General features: G+C 42.8%; 1 protein-coding gene across 1 annotated transcript in view; it reads right to left on the reverse strand.

Annotated features, from left to right (window-relative positions):
- The window catches only part of LOC136423252 (ly6/PLAUR domain-containing protein 6-like), a 40506-nt gene extending 21439 nt beyond the window's left edge, over positions 1 to 19067 (reverse strand). The window contains exon 1 of the mRNA XM_066411361.1: positions 18855 to 19067. Coding sequence (XP_066267458.1) covers positions 18855 to 18921 — 67 coding nt within the window. The 5' untranslated portion in view covers positions 18922 to 19067. The remainder of the gene's footprint in view (positions 1 to 18854) is intronic.
- Between the last annotated feature and the right edge of the window lie 2423 nt (positions 19068 to 21490).

A 21490-nucleotide genomic window follows, 5' to 3' on the forward strand; every position in this document is an offset into this window, starting at 1 on the left:
GAAGCAAATTTCACAGTCTTTCTTGATCAGTAATACATTCATTCAGATTCAAAAACCAGACATTCTGTTGCAGCACTATAGAGAGACGCTAGAGGGACCATAATCGAGTTTGCCCTTCCCAGCTAAATACCAAATATCAATCCACAGCGTCTGAAGTTACGCTGGCAACAACGCACAAACAACCCAAAGAACATATACACAAACAGTGCCGAAAATATAACCTTTTGGGCGAAAGTAAAACGTTCTGCCGAAGTTCTGACCGCTTGAGACTATAAGACCCACGACCAACATATATATCTGGACAGCTGTTACCTTGCATGGATGGGCCAACATAACTGCTGTGTGCTTTATATTCTGATGATCCGTCTCTCAGTTAGTGTCCTACCCCATTAAGACCGACTATAAAACCTTTAATCGATACTTTCTATTCTGTCCCGGGTTATTACACCATTAGGATGGCCAAAATCGATCGAAATGAATCCTACGATATCGAATCTGATAGTTTTGATCTTGTATGTGTGCATCAATCTTTTGTACAAATCCTGAAAGCTGATATTGAAGATTGTTATGTGCTGTAACTCGTCCAAGGAGTATGAAAACACAAAAGAAAACTTTAAGAGTACCTGAACTCACGCAAGGGTGTAACATATAGGCCCTGGGAAAGGTGAACTGTGAAATGAATATCGTCGTGTGCTATGTTCATTTTCTCTTCTGTGATTGATTAGACGCAAAGAAGTCGTGATCGATTTTAAGAATATTTGCTGCAATAAGACAAATGTCTTGAGGACGGTAGGAAGAAATAAAGAAAGAAAGACTGAATGATTGAGGGAGTGGAAGAATGAAGAAGGATCGAGGATAAGAATGGGCTGTGGAAGAAAAGGAAGAAAAGGGAGAAGGAATGGAAAAGGAGATGGATTTGAGAATATACAAAGAGAGACATAGAAATTGGGAGCAACCCAAAACGAATGTTTTCGTCGATGAATGTTAGACATTCAGGTAATAAGATATACATGATAACAGTTACGCAAGAAACTGGGTAGATTTTTGCAACGGTCAGACGTTTATAATTTAAGGTAGCATCCACTACCCTTTGTTAGTGACTGGAAGAGATTTCTGTTTCAACGGGTCTTAAGAACAAAATATGAATTCTTATGCGTGAAAAATGAAGTGAAAGCAAAAGTCACTTTCACTTCAAGGCATGTCTTAAAGGCGTCACAAGAAGAAAGTTTTAAGACGTATTATCCTAAGACGTCGCTCTCTGTATTTTTAATCAAAGTACGGGATTACGTTTTCCCAGTGGTGACGTTCAATCGACACCCCCCAATTTCTCACGTCACGGCTTATGTGTAAGTGAGCAATATACATACATCACCGCTAATTCATCATTTATATACGCCGTAAAAACATTAACATTAATTAAGTACAGTAAGAGACAGTAAAGCTGTAGCAAACTTGTCAGATCTTCGACGATATACCACAGTAAAAACATACGTTTATCAAATTCACCTAACTTTTTCGGGGAACTTGAAACAACGTAACCTGTCATCAAATTCTTAAAAGAAGCAAGACGAAAAACCGGTTCAATATTGATGATAAGTTTTGCACAATCCTGGAAAGGGTTCGGTGAGTTTTGATCAAAATAACTTCAAAACTTCCAGCAGTGTAATAAAGTAGCTTTAGAAGTAGAGCCTTCGATTTACGTTCCTCCCAAGGCGAATTGAGAAGGAGCGTATCACAGTAGAAACCGGACAGTGACAAATGAGGTTATTGGTGATTCAGACGTGGGGAGTTTGTAAAAGAACAGCGGAAATACACACCAGAGCTTCACCAGATGGTATCAACCGACTGGAATGAACCGGTCATCCTTCAAACCTGTACAGTTTTCACTCTGATCTATTCCAACATGCGTCATTCATAGGGTGAAATTGAAGAAGTCAGACGGCATCAGTCAGCACTACTCAGGCAAGAAAGTTGTCAGCGGCTTTCGACGGGGTAGACAGAAGATGACTGTGGTTAGAACGAAACGCATTGATTCTGTGTGTGCGTAGACTGCAATTACACAACTCTGTGTGGGCTTCCGGCCTTTGCATAGTCATAGGTTGAGGTTCTAGTGGCACATAGGTCGGCAAGTTTCCTTGAGCTTTAGATATATTTAACTTTGGAGGGGTTGCTAGCCCTATATTCCCCTTTAACCTGCTCGAGAGCAAGCTGCTAGGGGACCAAAACATACACCACTTCTTCCTCGCGTCAAACGCTATCTGCCACCAAAACATCAAAACCATAGCATGTCCAGGTTAAAAGATTTTAAAAAAAGGGAGTTCTTCTGCAGTACCAACTAGAGTTCCACGACCTCATACCTTCGCCAAATGATTTTAACCTTTTTGACTGATGTATTAGGAGTCTTTCTCATCAATTATAAATCATACCAGTTGATTGTCTTAAAATATAACATGGCCAAGAAATTATGAGCTCGACAAAGAAGGTTATGCTGATATTTTTCATTGATTATGCAAATGAGGCCCTTATAAGCATAATTTGATTCAACGATTTTTACATTTACATAATGTCCCGATGCCAAAAAAAAGGATTGAATGTATGAAATGTCGTCATTTGCCAGTGTGGAATTAGAGAAGTTACTCATTAAGTATGCAAATTAGCCCACATTAGCATATTTTCTATCTATAAACATTTCTCTCTTCCTCAGTTACAATTTGAATAGTCATATCATGGAACAAAGTGGATTTTTAAAGTTGCCTCATTAATTATGCAAATTAAAATCTGATTTGCATAATTATTGTCCAATCATACTAAGCATCACACAAGCTATCTACATACCAAAAATAATGACCATCCATCAAGCCCATCTTGTTATAGTATTTCCTCATTAATTATGCAAATGAGGTCTTTATTTGCATAGTTCATATCAATTAATATTTCTCTCTTCCTCAGTTACATATGTCACATGTTTCAGAGTCCTATCATGGAATTTGGCGGATGTATAAACTTTCCTCATTAATAATGCAAATTAGATACTGATTTGCATAAGAGGTGTCTAATCATGTACATCATCACTCAAGCTATCAACCTACCAAAATTCATTACCATCCATCAAGCCCTTCTTGAGTTATTCCCTTTCAAAGTCAGACGCAAAACCTGCTCCTGCAGTTCCAAAAAAGCCGCTAGGGGGCCCAAACCCACACCACTTACTCTCGGTCCAAAGATCTATCTACCACTCAAAAATAACTTCCATAGCATGTCCAGAACACGAGATATCAAACCAGGAAGTTCCGCTGCAGTACCGTAAGAAGCCGCTAGGGGGCCCAAAATCTAATCGTTTTTAGGTCTCATCAAAACCTACCAACATACCAAATACCAAGACAATCCATCAAGGCGTTCTTGAGTTATTCTGTGCCACTACAAACAAACAGACAAACAAACGCTACCCTCTGCATAACCTTCTCGGCGAAGGTAATAAACCATGACCTTCGTCTTGTCAACGTTTACCCACATATCAAATATCATCACAATCCATCTAGAGGTTCTTCAGCTATGCTGGCCAGAAAACTCTGGAAACACAGACAGACACACAGAGACATATAGACAGACCCAAAACAATACTCCCACCATTTATGGTTACACCGCACTGTCGGAGAGATCGTAAAAACGACGTACTTGGCTGCAAACTTCCCCCTTTCAGTCAATCAGTCAACCGATAGCTAGTGTAACCTGGCTTATCCAGCCTTACACAGCAAGACCGCGGATATGCTTAATGGACATAGATAAAATCCGGCTCGGTTGTAGTGTAAGCTCTCGTAAGCAGGCTTTCAAACTGGGCACGGGCCCCACTCTAATAAATCTCCCCACTATAGTCTGCGTACCGAACTCAACGGGTCAATACTCGCCTCACCTCTCCGAGCGGCTGTCTAAAGTGGAGTGTTTTAATGCCAAAATGCTCCATTCGTCACTCCCCTGGGTCAGCATATGCACGCTACGTGGCAGACGTGGCCATATGTTTTGACATGAAAAATAGCAAAGATTAAGAGAGAAAAATATGTTTGCAGTTTATAATAATGATAATAATAATGATAACGATAATGATAATGGTTTATTCGTTGCGACCGGGCACTGTACGGTACATAGTGGCAGGGTTCAATAGTAGCCCTGAATTAGTTTATTCCCTCTATCAACTGTATACAACGAGTTGTAACGATGACTAGTTTCTTACGTGTACGAAGGTTTTGTTTTCGCTGTATCCGGACGTTTGTGTTGTAGTGTATTCGTGTTTTTGTATGTTCATTGTCGTTTGAATACTCTCTCGGTAGAGTGGCAGGGGGTGAGTGCTGAGGTGGTAGAACAAGGCGTTTATCAGACATGACAAACATTCCAGGTCATGGGGTCAATGGAAGAGGCTACTAATTCACAGGGAGGTGTTGTTCGTGGCCTGACTGTTTTTCTGTTGTTCTCGCTGTTATACATTTTCCATATGCTAATAGGGTGATAGTAAGTATCAATGGACACATGTGACCTATTTGCATAGTTAATGAACTTAAAGACTTACGAAAATTCTGAATATGTTTTACGGAGGCATGATATCTTCGAACTCTTGCTCCTGGTCTGGTGATACGACTACGAAATATAAACTCGACTACAGACGGCACATAGACTACCGGATCATATAGACCGGATGCAATATTTTGAATGCTTGACGCCACTGCAAACTCATTTAATCGAACGTGCCGTAATAAAGTTTCCGTGAAGTTAGCCCTCTTACTGTATCACACAATGCAGCGGTCTTCTTCGCCCCACTTCCATTACCGATACTCTTTCGGAGTTCATGATTACTCTTCACGTATATATACCTATCCCTACAGACACAGGTGTGCCTCCCAGGCCAATGTCATTACCGGTACATCATTGTCTTCAATGGCCCATCTTGTCAAATCAAATGAAATGCAGTTCTATATCTTGTGCAATGTAACGTATTATATTATCATCACAAAGAGACGAGAGGAACCCATGTATTAGAGTAGTATTAGAACCTTTGTTCTAGATAAGTATTAGAAGTCCTGTTAGTGTCATGGTACTATGTACTTTACCATGGCTTTTGTATCTGTATGCCTGTACTTGAACATGAATGTACAATAAAGGTTATTATCATCATTTCTCAAAATAACATATTTGGAATTTCGGCATGCAGCTACAAGAACAACATAAACCTCTGTCTTCGTGGATAGAATGAGGTGTGAAGCACGTGTTAAAACGTTGTACAGGCACGTATGCGGAGTAACGTGTCTTAACGCCTACAACCCTCTTCGTTTCGTGTCAACGACAAATGGTCGTCCTTGCCATTTTCTTTTCCCTGTGGAGCATGGAGCTGCATATGTAGCGCTGAAAATGGGCTGAATCCGATTCATTCCAAGTACTGACATTTTTAGGATCAACTTAAAGCTGCTATCAATGGCCTCTGAAATATTTCTGCAGATAGACAGACGTCTAATTTATAGTGAAAGTGAGCTGAATTCCATGTATTCCACTTACTGACATTTTAGAATCAACTTAAATCTGTTCTGGCTCAGCACCCTCTGAAATATTTTCTACAGATAGACAAACGTCTTCGGTCACATTCGTTGTAGGTTGTCGTACGATTTTGATGTCGTAAGAAGTTCGGGCAGGTTGTGACGGAACCAACCGCCGACAAGGATCTGAGGCAGCCTTTTCCGTAACAAGACAGTTGAAGTTCGTACGGCATACGCACGACTAACCCAAGAATGCAGGCCGCAGTTTGCAATCGTACGTACGACGATTGTACGGAGAATGTGACCGGGTCTGCTTCTGGCTCAGCGCCCTCTGAAGTATTTTCTACAGATAGACAGAAGTCTAGTACCGATTTTGATGTCGTAAAATGTTCGGGCAGGCTGTGACAGAACCAACCGCCGACAAAGATCTAAGGCAGCCTTTTCGTAACAAGACAGTTGAAGTTCGTACGACACATGCATGGCTATCCCAAGAATGCCCCTTAGTTTGCGATCTTACGACGAACGTACGACGGACGTACGACGAACCTACGATAGTTCTACGACGAACCTACGATGGTTCTACGACGAACGTACGATGGTTCTACGACGAACGTACGATGGTTCTACGACGAACGTACGATGGTTCTTAGACGAACGTACGATGGCTCTATGACGAACGCACGACGATCTTACGACGAATATAACCTTGCCCTTACTCCCTGACTGTACTTTCTACTCACAATTCAGAGCAAACAATATTCTTTATTGTAAAACTCGATAACATTTGTTTTATTTGCACCTCTATATCCCTAAGCTCATAAGTAACATACTCATGGGTATGCAGTATGGATCTAGGTTATATTTGCCCGAGGTGAAACGCAGTAAATAAGCCCCCATCTGTTGTAATGCACCGTTTGTAATCTTCACCACGCTCCCACTCCCACTCAAACACAGCCTTATCTACATGTTAACTTACACTGCTGGGATTTTACTCACCGCTTCCCTGACAATAAAACAAGATAAGGGGATATCCCTAGCCTCTACCAGGCCCCGCGGATCGCTGGGAAAATAGTAGAAATTGGCCAGATAGAGTGAATTGCATGAAGGGAGTCGGCTACGGAGAGAGGGTCCAATCTGCAATCCGAATGAAACCCTCCATGGCCAAACTCCCCTGGCAAATATTCTCCCTAAAACCGGCGCGGTTAGTCTGGTAGAGACCAGGGTATCCCTCTCTATATGCCTTTACACCCTAGATCTGCATGGACATCACGTACTCCTTGTACAGGAGTTATGAAAACCAGCTGCCCGTAACAGCGATAGTACCGACATCCCTACATCAGCGTCATGAAACGCCGCGATGCCCGTGAACCCATGCGAAACTCTACCCTTCTACCGTACAGGGTTATCCGTTAAGGCGTCGATTCGGGATGCATGCGGAATGGCAATCTGTCGAGGCGATGACAAGATGCACGGCGAGACCTTTCCCTGGGGCCATAGATTAATAGATGGATTATTGGTTCTTTGAGTGGTGCGTTGGCACCTGCTTTCTTGGTCTCTCCCCGCTTATGACGTCAAGCCCTCGGGCGGCAAGGTAGATCTTTTAGATCTTGTCGCGGATTTGTGCTCGAAAGCCTGCATGTCGCACCGTCATGTTACAACGCAGCGACAAATTTAATATCCAAAGAATTACCTTGAAGGCGAGGGCACAATGTGACGAAGGAAAGACACATTAAAGTTCATTTCTTTTTCAATTTTTGGCAAACTTTTCCTTCTGCTATGGCAGTGTTGCCCAGGAATAGCTATGAATAGAGATTGATAAAATTATTTGTCGGCTCACGTTGGGTTTTCCATCTCAAGATAACTATGAATCTTATTTTCGTCGCAAATTACCATCAAATGGCAAATCTCTTTCGACACTTTGTCTTGAATGCATTACGGCTGTTGCTGACTTCTCCGATCCATGCCTATAATTTTTATAATCATGATAAGCATAATCTATAATAACATCATCAAACTAGAATAGATTAAGAGCTTTTTCGGCTATCCTATACTAGAGAGGCCCATACGAAAAATTGATTAAATGCAATTTTTGGAAGGCTTTAATTTTTGTTTGTGACACTTTTGTTGCTTTTCCTGTAGTACGTGTAAGTCCGGACAATTCACCTTCCTACAACATTGGGAAGGCAGGAAATCACTCACTCACTCACTCACTCACTCACTCACTCACTCACTCACTCACTCACTCACTCACTCACTCACTCACTCACTCACTCACTCACTCACTCACGTATCCTAATTTACTCACTTACTCACTCAATCACTCACTCACTCACTCACTCACTCACTCACTCACTCACTCACTAACTTATCCTAATCTACTCACTTACTCACTCACTCACTCACTCACTCACTCACTCACTCACTTACTCACTCACGTATCCTAATCTACTCACTTACTCACTCACTCACTCACTCACTCACTCACTCACTCACGTATCCTAATCTACTCACTTACTCACTCACTCACTCACTCACTCACTCACTCACTCACTCACTCACTTACTCACTCAATCAATCAACCACTTTCACTCACTTTCTCGTGACTCTCTCACCCTCACACACCCACTCGATCACTCTTTTTCAGTCACTCGTTCACTCATTCAGCTACTCGATCACTCATTCTCTCACTCGCTCGCTAGTCCTCAAACATACTCCACAGAGCATTTAAGGGCCATTACGAAGACTATACGTATTTGCATCGCTATGTTCACCGCTAATATGTTGCAAAAACCCTAAAGTACCTGTCACACTTGTGCGTATAGCCGTTGCGTGTGAGTTGCGCATTGACATTTTTCCATACGCCGCCGTGTGCACAATACGCATCTCACATGCATCTCAATCGATTTGTGTAAGTTGTACGGCGGCATACGCACAATAAGGCCCAGTAGGCATGATAGTTTTGGGTATGAAAGAAATTACGCTAATATGTCATACGTCATGATCTCATACGTTATAAATATTTTTCGATTATTTTGATGTATGAGGCACATCTAACATATGAATAATGAAATGTGAGTCACACATTCATCAAAATGATCGAATAATTCGACAGCTGTTGTGCGTACGACTGCGTGTTAAATTGTGTCCATACGCAACTCATACGCAACGGGTATACGCTCAAGTGTGACAGGGCCCTAACATCGAACAAAACTCGTGATAACATTTGGCAGCAAAAAGTTACGTTATACCCCCATTCTGCTAGGGTGGCGAGCTCTCTCTGCGATCTAAAATTGATTAGAGTGCTCAACCAATTTCGTAGATGGAAAAAACAATAGTCATATCTTTACGTTTTGTATGATATTCCAATCACGAAATCCAGGGTTACACAAAGCCAGCTTAGGTCGTAGCGAGGTCGCAGTGAGAGTGCCGTCAAGTGGAATGGGCGCCATACTAGAGCTTTCGTACTTGGTCTTGCGTGAAGCTATTTGTATTATATCCAAAGTCTGCGCACGCAAGCGGCACTGTAGAAGTGATGTGTGCAGTAAAAAGCTGTTAGGCTATGAGATGTCCATTAGATCCTGCTGCCGTTACAGCATCGAAAATCTCTGGAATTGCACATAAACTTCGCCATTATCGAGCCGCAGGTGGCTTTCGCTTTGCAGAGCCTTTATAATGCTTTGGTAGTTCAGAACTTTTTACCGGGCTCCTATTTACCAATGGTAGTAAACTCCGATGTGCTGACACATTCCGGTTTGTCCGGGGACGTAAAGTGCAGGTACATTGTGTATAAAATGCTTGATAAACTGCAGAGACTACGTCTGCTTACAAGTGTAGAATACGATCTTTCAGGAAATGCAATAAAGGGGGGTAGACGCTCACACTCGTAGCATTGAAAGCTGTATTTCAATTAAACTGATTTCTCATTCGGACAGTTAACAACTACGTTTAAAATCTATTTCGTCATCTGATATTGGCCTACTCTCCAAGCAGAGGAGGGGGTCGGGCTTTCTACTTTGTCATTTTTTGTGTGTGTCGTCAACCCACAAAATAAAAATGACAAGGTAGAAAGCCGGACAAAAAAGCCTTAAAACACGTCAAAAACCAGCCGGAACCCCACCTCTGCTTGGAGAGTAATATTGGCCCACAGGCTTGGCTCAACCACTAAATAAGCACGACGTCACGCTCTACTTTGAATGTCATTCCTGCCTCATACCTAATCCACTATTATTTCTCCTGGCTGAGTCGAATTTAATAGAAGTTCTCCGGCTTCGGCATTTGAAACCATCCAGGTAATGAATCTTAAGGCACTCAATAGTCTGCTGGCTTTACTCCAAACGGTTAACCAAGGGTAACCAAGCCGAAGCGTAACTCTTAATTACAAGAATCAATTCTTGAAGAATTATTTTCTTGGGTGAAGGGTCATAAAATCTTTTAGAAAGCAGTAGCGGTATATTTCAAAACGGTTAGTCATTTGTTAACACTGGCTGTCAATGTTTGGCAAAGCAGCAAAACGCATGGATGCAAATAGAAACTTCCATTTTCTCTCTTTCCTCCCTCTGTCTTTCTGTATGGATGTCTCCGTGCATGTCTGTCTCTCCCTTTCTCTTTCTGATTCTTTCTTTCTCTGTCCCTTTCACTGTCTCTGTCTCCCCCTCTCTCTCTTTCTGACTGTCTGTCTGTCTGTCTGTCTCTCTCTCTCACTCTCTCTCTCTCTCTTGCCTTCCTCTCAGCACTGGAAACCGTTAACGTGCTGTATACTGAATGCCTATTGATGAATGTGTCTTAATTGCCCCTCGTACGAACAATCCACACCATGCACGCCAGATGGTCTTTGATTGCAGCATTATCATCAAGTGATCCCATCAGGCGATATTCCCAAACCGTACCTATCAACCAGCCCTTCATAAGACTATAGGACTCATTAAACACCTTGCGATGACATCTCGCAATCGTGTGTAAAAATAACATATTACTCATCAAATAGGCCGGATCCTACATGGTCTTGTTGGCTCCCCAGTTTTTAGACATAGTAATTGCTAGAAGAATATCATGATCGCTAGAATAGACGAGGGTCTCGAATCATTTAATGTGAAGAAACATGTGAATAGTCTGTGTGCTATGTTTAATTCCTATCTCGTTTTTGTTATCAATCAGGTTTTGTGGTAATCTTCAGATTTATCGGGCTTTTATATTGTGGCAAGTGCCCTTTAATCCTTACAGCTTTCAAACCATTTTTGTTAAAAGCATACTATATAACCCTTGGTCATATCTGCGATGTGTCATATTAAGGCGCCCATTCCAGAGGGACCGCACAAAGGAAAGGAAAGTGATCTCGAACCAGTTTAGCTCAAATGAACTCAATGAACAGATGAGCTAATCTTCCACTGGTCGTGACAGAGAAGACAGACGCTATATACAGTATTTACGGGTTCATTGTACCGGGGAATTTCCCCTAGCTCTTTTCGACAAGCATAATGAACAGTGGACCACGGCTTAACGTCCCGTCCTAAGGCCTGCGACCCTTTCCGGTAGCGTGCATGTCGGGTGAGCGACACAACTGGGATCGAACCCGAGGCTTCTAGTTCCAGAGGCAAGATCGCTAACCACTGGACTACGCACGCTATGCACAGGAACCAAAGGATATCCGATTGGATTTGTGTTTTACCCTTGATTTCAAAATTGGAATATGATGCAAGATGTAAAAGACACAAAACTATAAAAAACTGCGACCTCGCTGCGACCTAAGCTGGACTTATTTAACCCTTGACTTTATTATTATAATATCATACAAAACGTAAAAGTATTGCTGAAAACACGACAAAACATTATCAAACGTAAAAAGATTCTTTCTTTAGCTACGAAATTCGTTAAGCGCTCTGGTCAATTTTAGGTCGCAGAGAGAGCGCGGCGAGGTCGCAGGCGTGAAGTTTTACTGTGTGGATACGCCCCCTTTCACTGGACCCGCGGCACGCTGGCGGCGTCGCTGCGGCCGAGCGATTTGACACCGCGCTAAACGAATTTCATCGATAAAAACGAATAGTTTTACGCTTTGTGTGATTTGTTGTCTTTTTGGTCATACTTCCTTCCCGGCCAACAACAAGAAAAAATGTAATAGTAAAACTGGAACTTTACAGCCGGAAGGAGTCTGCAATGGAGGCTATCATACTTGTACGTTTTGAATAGTATTCCCATCGTAAAGTCAAGGCTAACTCAAATTCAATCTAGGAGGGGAGGTTGCCAACGTAACGCGGGTCCAGAAGTTTTACTGTGGACCGTGTGGCATGCAGAACTTGGGCAGGTGGATCGTTCCATTCCCCGGCACGTTCATCTTAACCTTTCGGCTTTAATGACGCCATTTCGGCACGGAAGGCGCCCCATCAACAGTCTGGCCTGATCGGAGGAATGATATTCAGGGCGGTGATAAAAACTATACTACAACAGCTGTCGATTGTGGAAACGTTCTCTGGCGATGTTATGTTTATGGTTATTGTTATGCTTAGCCAAAGTGTTAGAATACAGGAATCGCTCGTTTTCAGTTTACGGCGTGAATTGCCGACCGCAGACGCCTGTGGCACATGTAAAGGCGTTACACCGGAAATGGGGAAGAATAAATCAAAGTGTACTAGACACTGCTGTCTTACTCTGGAGAAATAAAGTGATTAGAAGCTCGCACATACACACCCACCCAGTCACACATACATACATACATACGCGCTCGCGCGCACGCACGCACAGGTACGCACGCATGCATGCACACGTACACACAAACACACACACACACACACACACACACACACACACACACACACACACACACACACACACACACCTGCAAATACGCACACGCATGTACACACGAACATGCACACAAACGCGCAGGTCCATGCCCAACACATGCATACACACATGCACGCACACGGATTTACATACATGTACGATACAAGATGTCTGCAAGAACAAGACTGTGATGTAATCTTGGGATCAGTTCCTTGGGTCGTGACAAAGACAATCCCTGACAGTACTAATTCACACAACCTTTGAATTGAGGAGACGCCTAGCTGTGAAATCGATGTCTTCAATAATTGAACGGCAGGTAAAGTTTAATAATTCACCCGAGACGCCGTGTACCTGTCACGATGAACGAGCTGTAAATGTTAAACTTGTCATCACCGGGGGCTCTCTCTGGGCGAGCAGTGTTCGGGTCTCCTTTAGCTTTGCTGACGAGGGGAATATTCGCGGGCTTTCATTTCCGAAAGGCATGAATTATTCGCTGGCTGTCGATTTTGAAAGGCGTGAGATGTATGTGCTGACAATGCATGCAGTTCCTGAAAAGTGCAGGACGGGATAATTGAGTAGTGGTTTTATATTTGGCATGACTTAATCTCGATTTGGTGCCGTTTCGTTCCCTGTACAGATAGGCGTGAAACACAGGTAAGTTATCTAACATCTACTAACAGTTACATAATTCCACCAGGGTACGTAATTCCACCACCCTTTCCTGAAAAGATACGTCAAAACAAATCTCCAACCTAAGGTCCTCCAGTATAATGTATATATAAACTGTGCATACTTGGGGGGTGCTGCACTAGAGATCTCTCAAATCCACTGTTTTTCAAAGTCTTAGCTTCATTAGCTTTATTTCAAACGAATCTAGAAAAAGAGTTATTCCAATTCTATCCATGAGATATATGCAGCTTGTACTCTTCAGTACGAACCTGGTGTGTTACGTTTACCTGGAATGCAATACAAACAAACAAACCCGTATTCTCTACTATTTCCTTCTTTTACTTTATGATCTTCATTTTGATGTGATGACACACCTCTAGGGTTTTCACAAATACGTTAGTCTTCATTATATCCATTCAAACAGCTTCGTTCCTCCCTCCCTACGGAAATGTCTTCACCGCACGTTTCATCGCTCCTGTTTGAGACATCAGAGCCCCCCGCTACGTCTGAAAGGTCACAGCATCAACATACATCAAGGTTCGTTACGCGCCTGGCGGGGAGAGAACGTTAAACGATGGAAAATTCAGAAATTGACCTTTTTTTTAGAAAGCCTCTGAAATATCTAGAAGTTTTGCTAGGTTGAAATATATTTTCTTGAGAAATACCGTAGAAACTATAAAGATACACAAATGTGTCTAATGACCTAACCTGAGTACCATCCTCCGTAGTAACCACTGGCTCAATCTTTTCGCTTGTGTCAAATAACACTATTTTGAATATTCCTTTTAGTCATTGCAACAAAACAGAAGATTAAGAATAGATTGTTAAAGGATTACTGCAGCATACGGGTACAAATCAGCGGGAAAAAAAACAAAAGTGATCATCAATATGTATATCTCTTAACACCGTCGCCGAAGCATAACGAATCTGAAATATTACAAAATATGAAAATCAAAACAGTTGACAGGAGAATATTTCATTTTACATGGAAGACTTTGTTCATACCGCCAAACGTTTAGTGCATTGAATATTCGAGAGGGCGTTTTTATTAGATGTAAATGTAAAGTGATCAAAGGTAAATCTGATTGTGAATGGCACAGAAGGGGCCAGTTTCCTGAAGAGCGAAGGATTTAAGAACATGAAAGGTGCCCGCTGTACGCTACTTTAGATGATTTCCTTCTCCACGCGTCTGTGAGAGATTCAATTAGACTGTCCTTCTGTTGTATCTCAGCTGGAATAATCAAAATACTGTCTACGAGCCGAGCTCTAAAAGGGACAAATCGTTGGAGATTTAGTGAACAAAAAGGCACAAATTTGAACGGAAAGCTCTTCCGTAAGTAGCGAAAGTACCAAAGAACTACAAAGAGCTGTGCAAAATATCGATTTTTTAAAAAGATGCAAAAATATATATATCTTCACACCACACCCATTCAATGTTGCATCTCAGCTGGAATAAATAACATACTTTCGACGCGCCTAGCGGATCGTAAGAGGCTTAGTGAACAAAAAACACTGTTTTAAACGGAACATTCTTGTTTTAAAAATATGATCGGAATAGTATCGAAAGCACAGCAGAACTACAGAAATCTGTACAAAATATCTTGTTTTTGAAAGATGGAATAACACACCCCTACAACACACTTTGATCCGTCCCTAAGCGTGACCATGTTGATAAATTGAAGCCCAAATAAGCTTGCCAATTTTCTTTCATCAAACTTGCTCGGAATTGAATTAGATGCGGTCGGTCGGATGGAAAACAGTCGCTGCGATTTTTCCAGCTCTGCAAGAAGATATGCGATCGCGAAGCCGTCTGGAACAAGTGGTAGAAACCTGCATGTGGTAATTGATAGAAATCAAACGCCAGTCCAATATCATGTGCTATAAGGTTATCTCACGCATCTAGTTGACTGCAAACGTCGGCGCTTTCTACATGTATTAGTTTGCAAGCAACCGAACGAGCGTTGCATGTGTCTCTTTTCTATTGAAGCGGCGACCATCGAGCGACCATTGAGAGACCAAATCTCCTAGCAGTGTGTGTTTGTGTGTATATGTGTGTGTGTGTGTGTGTGTGTGTGTGTGTGTTTATGTATGTGTGTGTGTGCGTGTGCTTGTATATTTACCTTTGTCAAGAATGACAGCCTCTGGCACGTAAGTCACATCAGCAAGCTGACTCAGTTCTTTTGCAACTTTGGGTCATAAAAATCCAATTCTGGTCCCTCCACGGTCGCTCCGTGGTCTCTAACCATTGTAACGCGGGCCTTATTGATTCTCCTCGCCCTTCTCCGGGTCCGAATTAAACCCCAATCACAGAGACCCGCGACTCCGCGGCACTGCCAAATCCCCAAAGTATCGAACACGACGTAACGAATGTGTATTTTACGGCCATGGGAAATTAGAGGACTACCCGAAGAGTTGGGACTTAGGCGGGCTGCCGACATCACCTACGGCGTAAATGAGCGCAATTGATGCAAACCGTTCTCCCCGTACTGGTAGCTGAATGCTTTTACGCCTTGGGGAGTCTTGCTTCTGTGCAGTTGATCGGATTATAGAATGTACATGCGTATCTCCACTAAACATGGGAATTACAAACTACAGCGACGCTTTATTCACGGTAGAACTACTGGGATATCGAAGACATCTAAGAACGAGGGAACTTCAGCACCAAAATACGAAAACTCTTCGCAGACATACTTGCACACCGTATCTAGAAACATTGCCGTTTTCTTTAAGGCTTCCATACATTTAATATCTGAATGCAATGGATACGCTTAGACAAACCTTGTATAAGAAACCTTATCTATACAATCACGTACAAAGAAGCAAGAAGAAGTTGACTGTACTCGGACAACACTTTTGTTTACTATATTTAGCTAACTCGTTTATTGTTGCCTATGCTTTCCTGCATACAACGTTATTTGTTACAATTACTTATATGTGTGTGAAATATAGACGATCTGTTCCTAGCCCTTCGAGGCATGCATATGAATCTTCTTAAAGGTCGGTCGCGCAGCAGGATGGAACCTCGCCCGAATTCGAAATGTCTGCGAGCTTTAAAGCCCCTGTCACACAGTCGAAGACATTCGGCCGTGTATGTTGCTCAACAGAAGGTCGCCGGATTTCAAAATGGACAGAAGGTCACGCGCACTTTTCGGCTGGAACCCTTACTATGGAACCCTGCCCTATCGTACTTATGCTTAAGTCACATTTCCAATCCGGGGCCCGGCCGGTGTGTCGACGAAAACGAAAAGTAAAAAATGCATATCAGGAAAATACACAATTTGACGTTTTTTGTCTTTTGTTGTCTTTTATATCATATTTTTCGTTCCCGCAAGCTGCCCGGCCGGGCCTCAGATGGGAAATGTGACCTAAGCATTAACGGGGCTCGATGTAGCCTCTACCAGGCCCCGAGGATGGCTAGAAGAATAGTAGAAATTGGCCAAATAGAGTGAATAGTATGGGAGTCGGACCATTTGCCACCAACGAGTCCCGACAGGTTCTAGAGGTGGCAAACTTCTCTGCCTTGTTATCCGTCTATAGGGCCAATTTTTACGGTTTTTCCAGCGACCTGTGGAGCCTGGTAGAGGCTAGGCTCGGTGAATGGAGGACATAGCGGGGTCGTTAAAACTCGCGCAATGATCAAGAAAACACCGGACGTATGGCTACCGAAAATGTCCTTTAAAACTCGCAGACTTGTCGGCCGATCAATTTTTCTGCTGTGTGACAGTAGGTAGAAGCTCGCCCGAAGAGTTTGCAGGTTCTAAAGAACATTCTCTGCAGTATGGAAGACGTTCGATGTTCTCTTGTTCGATGTTCTCTTGTTCAATGTTCTCATGTTCGATGTTCTCATATTTGATGTTCTCATGTTCGACGTTCGATGTTCTCTTGAGCATTACGCAATATTTAGGGATTGGTCGATGTCCGCTGGTCACAGAGATAGAGGTAGATTTTCTGGTAAAAATACGATTGACTCTCTGGCCATTTAGAAATTCGGCGACCTGCTAGGCCTAGCGATCAACAAATTCAGCCGAAGGTCCTTGACAATGTGATGGCCCCTTTACGGTAAGGTACCGGGAGGTATAATGGCGCATATTTCAATTCCATCCCTGGAGTTTTGCATGTGTAGGTAACGACAGGACCCAATTATCCTGGCGCTTTGGCGCTTTGCGAACTGCCGGGGAGGCCAACTCCCGCCAGTACTTCAATGAGGGTCTGTTTTCATCAATTTCTGGAGCCGCAACCTTTTGAGCTGTGTGGCCAACTCCTAGTACCAATTTTGGGAAACCGATTTTTCACAGGGCTGCAAAAACGCCATTGTACGCCTACGTACCAGACCTGATGAAAACCCAACCAATCAATGATACCAAGCGGCAACTTAATCGGGCTTATGCAGAAAGGGCATCTTCTCGTGAACAATTATTAGAAAATATCATGAATTGATCTAATTGTAGAATGGTTTTCTGGAGAGCTTTGCCAATCTATTTTTTTTATCCCGCTACGTACCTACGCATAAATGCAAACTTTTGAAAGTCTAAATGCAAACTTCTAAATACAAAGGTTTAAAGGCAAACACCTTAATACAAACGTCTAAAATCTAACACAATAACGTCTCAATCAAACATCTGAATTTTAAAAAAAAATAGATACAGACGTCCTAAATTGACCACGAACGTTTAAATACAAATAAATAAATGCAAAATGTAAATGCAACCATCTGAATAAAGCACACATGTGTATAAATGAATACACATTATCTGTAACCACAATTGCTTGTCGACATTCACACGCGCAGTGAATGCGTCCTTGTCCAGCCGATCACTCTTCCCAACCCACACAAATATCCATATTTTATGAGGCTTTTGTGATTTTGACTTATTACATGCCGGCTTGAACATCGATCGCATCGTCATTCGCACGTGTTATAAGAGAGACTGACGTGCTGAAAACGGACTCCTCCTTAACAAAAGACTGGGAGATCTTTCATACCAGCGATCTCTTTTGAATCATTCGGGACAGGCTTATTATTGCTACACCTTACAGAAAAGGCTAGAAATGATCTGGGTACTTAAGGCAAAGCCCGGAGGCGCCAGACATCTAAATGATGTATTCAGCCTTATAACTAAGTTCAGACGTATCGGAGAACAGAGTACGATTTGACACTCAGCGGCGACATAACATGCTGTCACTCAGTTGTGACTCTTGCAGTTGAATTGTATCAGTATGAACTATGAAATAAAATCTATGCCACAGATTTCAACAGAAAACAACATCTACAACAACAACTGAAGAAAATAAAGTAACTTTAGTAGCTTTAAAATCACATCACGGAATCTCTTGATACTTTGTGTTGAAAGTAAGCTGATAACAGATCTCGTGAACATATAGCAATCCAGCCTCGCTAGACCGTTATCCTAACCTATTTCTTAGTCTTAATTAGCGGTATTTTGTTAACATAATCCTTTATAAAGGCAACTTGGATAGGTATGCCATAAGATCTTACCCGCTTCTCTGAAATGTTTCATCGTTAATCTTAAAATCTTGGTGAAGACAAGACATGTACATGTCTTCTGAAAACGGTCTTGTACAGTGATACACTGAAATCTCCGGCGACCGTCTCGACAGAGGACTCGGCTCAGTTAAAAAAAAACATAGCTTATATCATATTAGCTCGCCTCAAGTGGAACCAATGGCTCTATCGCTGTCCCACAATGACTAAAACAGTCTTGTCTAAAATCTCCGGAGCCCGTATCGACAGAGGACTCGCCTCACTTAAAGAAAACATAACGTTTCAACTTAGCTCGCCTCATGTGGAACCAATTGCTCTATCGCCGTCCCAAAATGACTGTTTGACACACCAGCTAGGAATAGAACCCATGTACCTTGGTCTGTACTCACCTACGCAGGCCCAGCACAGGAAGAGTGCGCAGACCAGGAGCAGACGTCGGTGGAAGCCTAGGTTCATGTTGACAGGTGATCAGGTGGTGGCGGCGGTTGTGCCAGCTGCTCGGAACTGCCGCATCCTGATGTACGTACTACACTACACACACACCGTGCGGCGCCCCGGGAGCACGCCTCGCGCAGGGCTAACGCACCCGGTGTCGCGACACATTCCTGCCCCGCAAGATTTTCGCTCCGTGGGAAAGTGCGCGTGCGTGGAATAAGGGTTAAGATTAGGGCACCAGCGGCGTCAAACGACCGAAGGGCTAGGCTAGGGAACACAAAATCGAGAGGTTACGGGTTTGATTCTTGAAATTCCTGGCTAGACTTGGTGAAAGGCACTTTACACGATTATTCTTGCTCCACCCAGGTGTACAAACGGGTACCTGACTTCGGTCGGGGAGGTAAAAGGCGGTGGGAGATGGTTGGGCTCCGCCTTCCAATACCTTGTCATAGACACAGTGGATAACAACCTATTTCCCTACGGCCTCAAAAGGGCTATATGACTACCTTCAGTATTAGGGCTAGTGGTAGGGTGGGCCTCCACAGCGCGACTCCTCCTTCCAAAGTCTATCCTCTCAGACTTCGCAGTCTGTGTGACGAACTTCTCTCCCCTCGGGTATACTGAAAAACCCCAAGCAGTGTTGGGGCACATATCAAGAGTAGGGGCCAAAATTTGTCGCGACACTGGAAGAATAAAACATTCGCGGGGCTAATCGCTTCATGGGCGCTACCATCTCCCACATGTACGGAGGGGTGACACAATGAAGGTGACGGGTCAAGGATAGATTTGAAGCGTCAGAACGAAAGCCAACAGACGCCATTGCACAATCTTATTACCGCTTGACCTTCGGATCACCCTCTTTGATCGAACCGAGATGAAATATTGGACAAGGTCGTTCGTTCCGCTACAACCAACAATAGAATTTGCGCCGAGGTAAGAGGTTTTGTGTAATTGGCGAAAAGGAGGGGAAAGGATTGGAAGTAATTTGCCCAGTTGAGCCAATATCAGCCGATATCTCTGTTAAAGATCGATAAAGTCTGGTGACTGACTCTTAACGTTTATCTTTAATTTGCGAGGTGGGCGAAGGTCAGATTCTCCCGCCGAGAATTGACTGGGAGTTGCATCGAATGACCAAAACGCCCTGGACAAAGTCTTGAGGCTGCAAGACCATCGATCGTTTGCTCAGAAGAATCTTGTGATGAAAATGAACCTGCAGCTGCATTGATACCTTTAGCCTACTAAAGCTAGCGGTATTGGTATATTTGGTATCTTACATTTGAATCTATGAAACCTTCGAAACTCAAATTCGTGATTCAATATAGTTTTCTCACTTACACAACCTTGTTTCCTTCTCTAAAGACGATTTTAGAGAAGAAAACAAGGTTGTGTAAGTAAGAAAACTATATTGAATCACGAATTTGAGTTTCGATTTGATTAAGGATAGACATACAGGTAATAAGATACGCATAGAAATAGTTACTCAAGCAACCGAATAGACAAACGTTTCAGACAGCATCCGCTATCTTTCGCCAGTGACTGAAGGAAAGGAAAGGAACTGGGAGAACCAGATTTGAGTAACTATTTCTTGAGTAACTGTTTTTGGCGTATATTGAATTGAACTACCAACCTCAAACTATTCATGGATCAAATACGTTATGTCCCCTCTTCTGTAAAATGTCTGTAAAAAGATTTTCATCCTTTCTGGCTAGTCACGCTTGTAAAAAGTTGCCAACCAACCCTCTAGACGAACATAACTCTCCAAGCAGAGGAGTGGATCCGGTTTTTTGACGTGTTTTAGGCGTTTTTGTCGGGCTTTCTACTTTGTCATGTTTCAAAACACGTCAAAACCAACCGGACCCACTCCTCTGCTTGGAGAGTAGACGAACATGGAGTCATCCTCAGGTTTACGTCCTTGCTCCCAGCTACATAGGGACACTGTCTGACCCCTCCACAACCCGGTATTGAACGCAGACGTCTCAGACCGGCGAATACTTCTCGTATAACGAAGTTATGGCTCCGGTTGCTATGGGATACGGTTGTGTGCGTCCAAGAGCGCGCTCGGTGACACGCATGGTGATAGCTCACGGCGACAGACGTTCAGGGGACCATTCGTTAATTATAGGAGGATATTTGAACACCGTATATCTTTCCTCAACAATTCAACAAGATTGGCATCATAAAAAGACGTTGCCATGGCGACGGTGGTCTTTGTTAATGTTTTCGTTTTTTAGCCCACATGCAAGTAAGGACCTCACTTGCATGAATTATATCAGCTGATCACCTTCTCTACCCAAATAACACAAGTTGTCCAATGTATGAAAGTCTCGTCTTCACAACAAATGGCATTGTACCATTTCCTCATAAATGATGTAAGCCAGGCCCTCATATGCAAGATTTATGTCTAATAATGGCCACATTTAGTTAACTTCCAAATGTTGCAAGAATGAAATACCCATCACTATTTCATTAATTTTGCAATGTAGGTATCAATTTTCATAATTGATATCTATCGATATTCGTCTCTTTCTCAGTTACATATGCAATGTGTTTGAGAGTCCTACAATGGAATGCAGCTGATTTATAAACGTTC

This window comes from Branchiostoma lanceolatum, chromosome 17 (assembly GCF_035083965.1).
Source record: "Branchiostoma lanceolatum isolate klBraLanc5 chromosome 17, klBraLanc5.hap2, whole genome shotgun sequence".
NCBI lineage: Eukaryota > Metazoa > Chordata > Leptocardii > Amphioxiformes > Branchiostomatidae > Branchiostoma > Branchiostoma lanceolatum.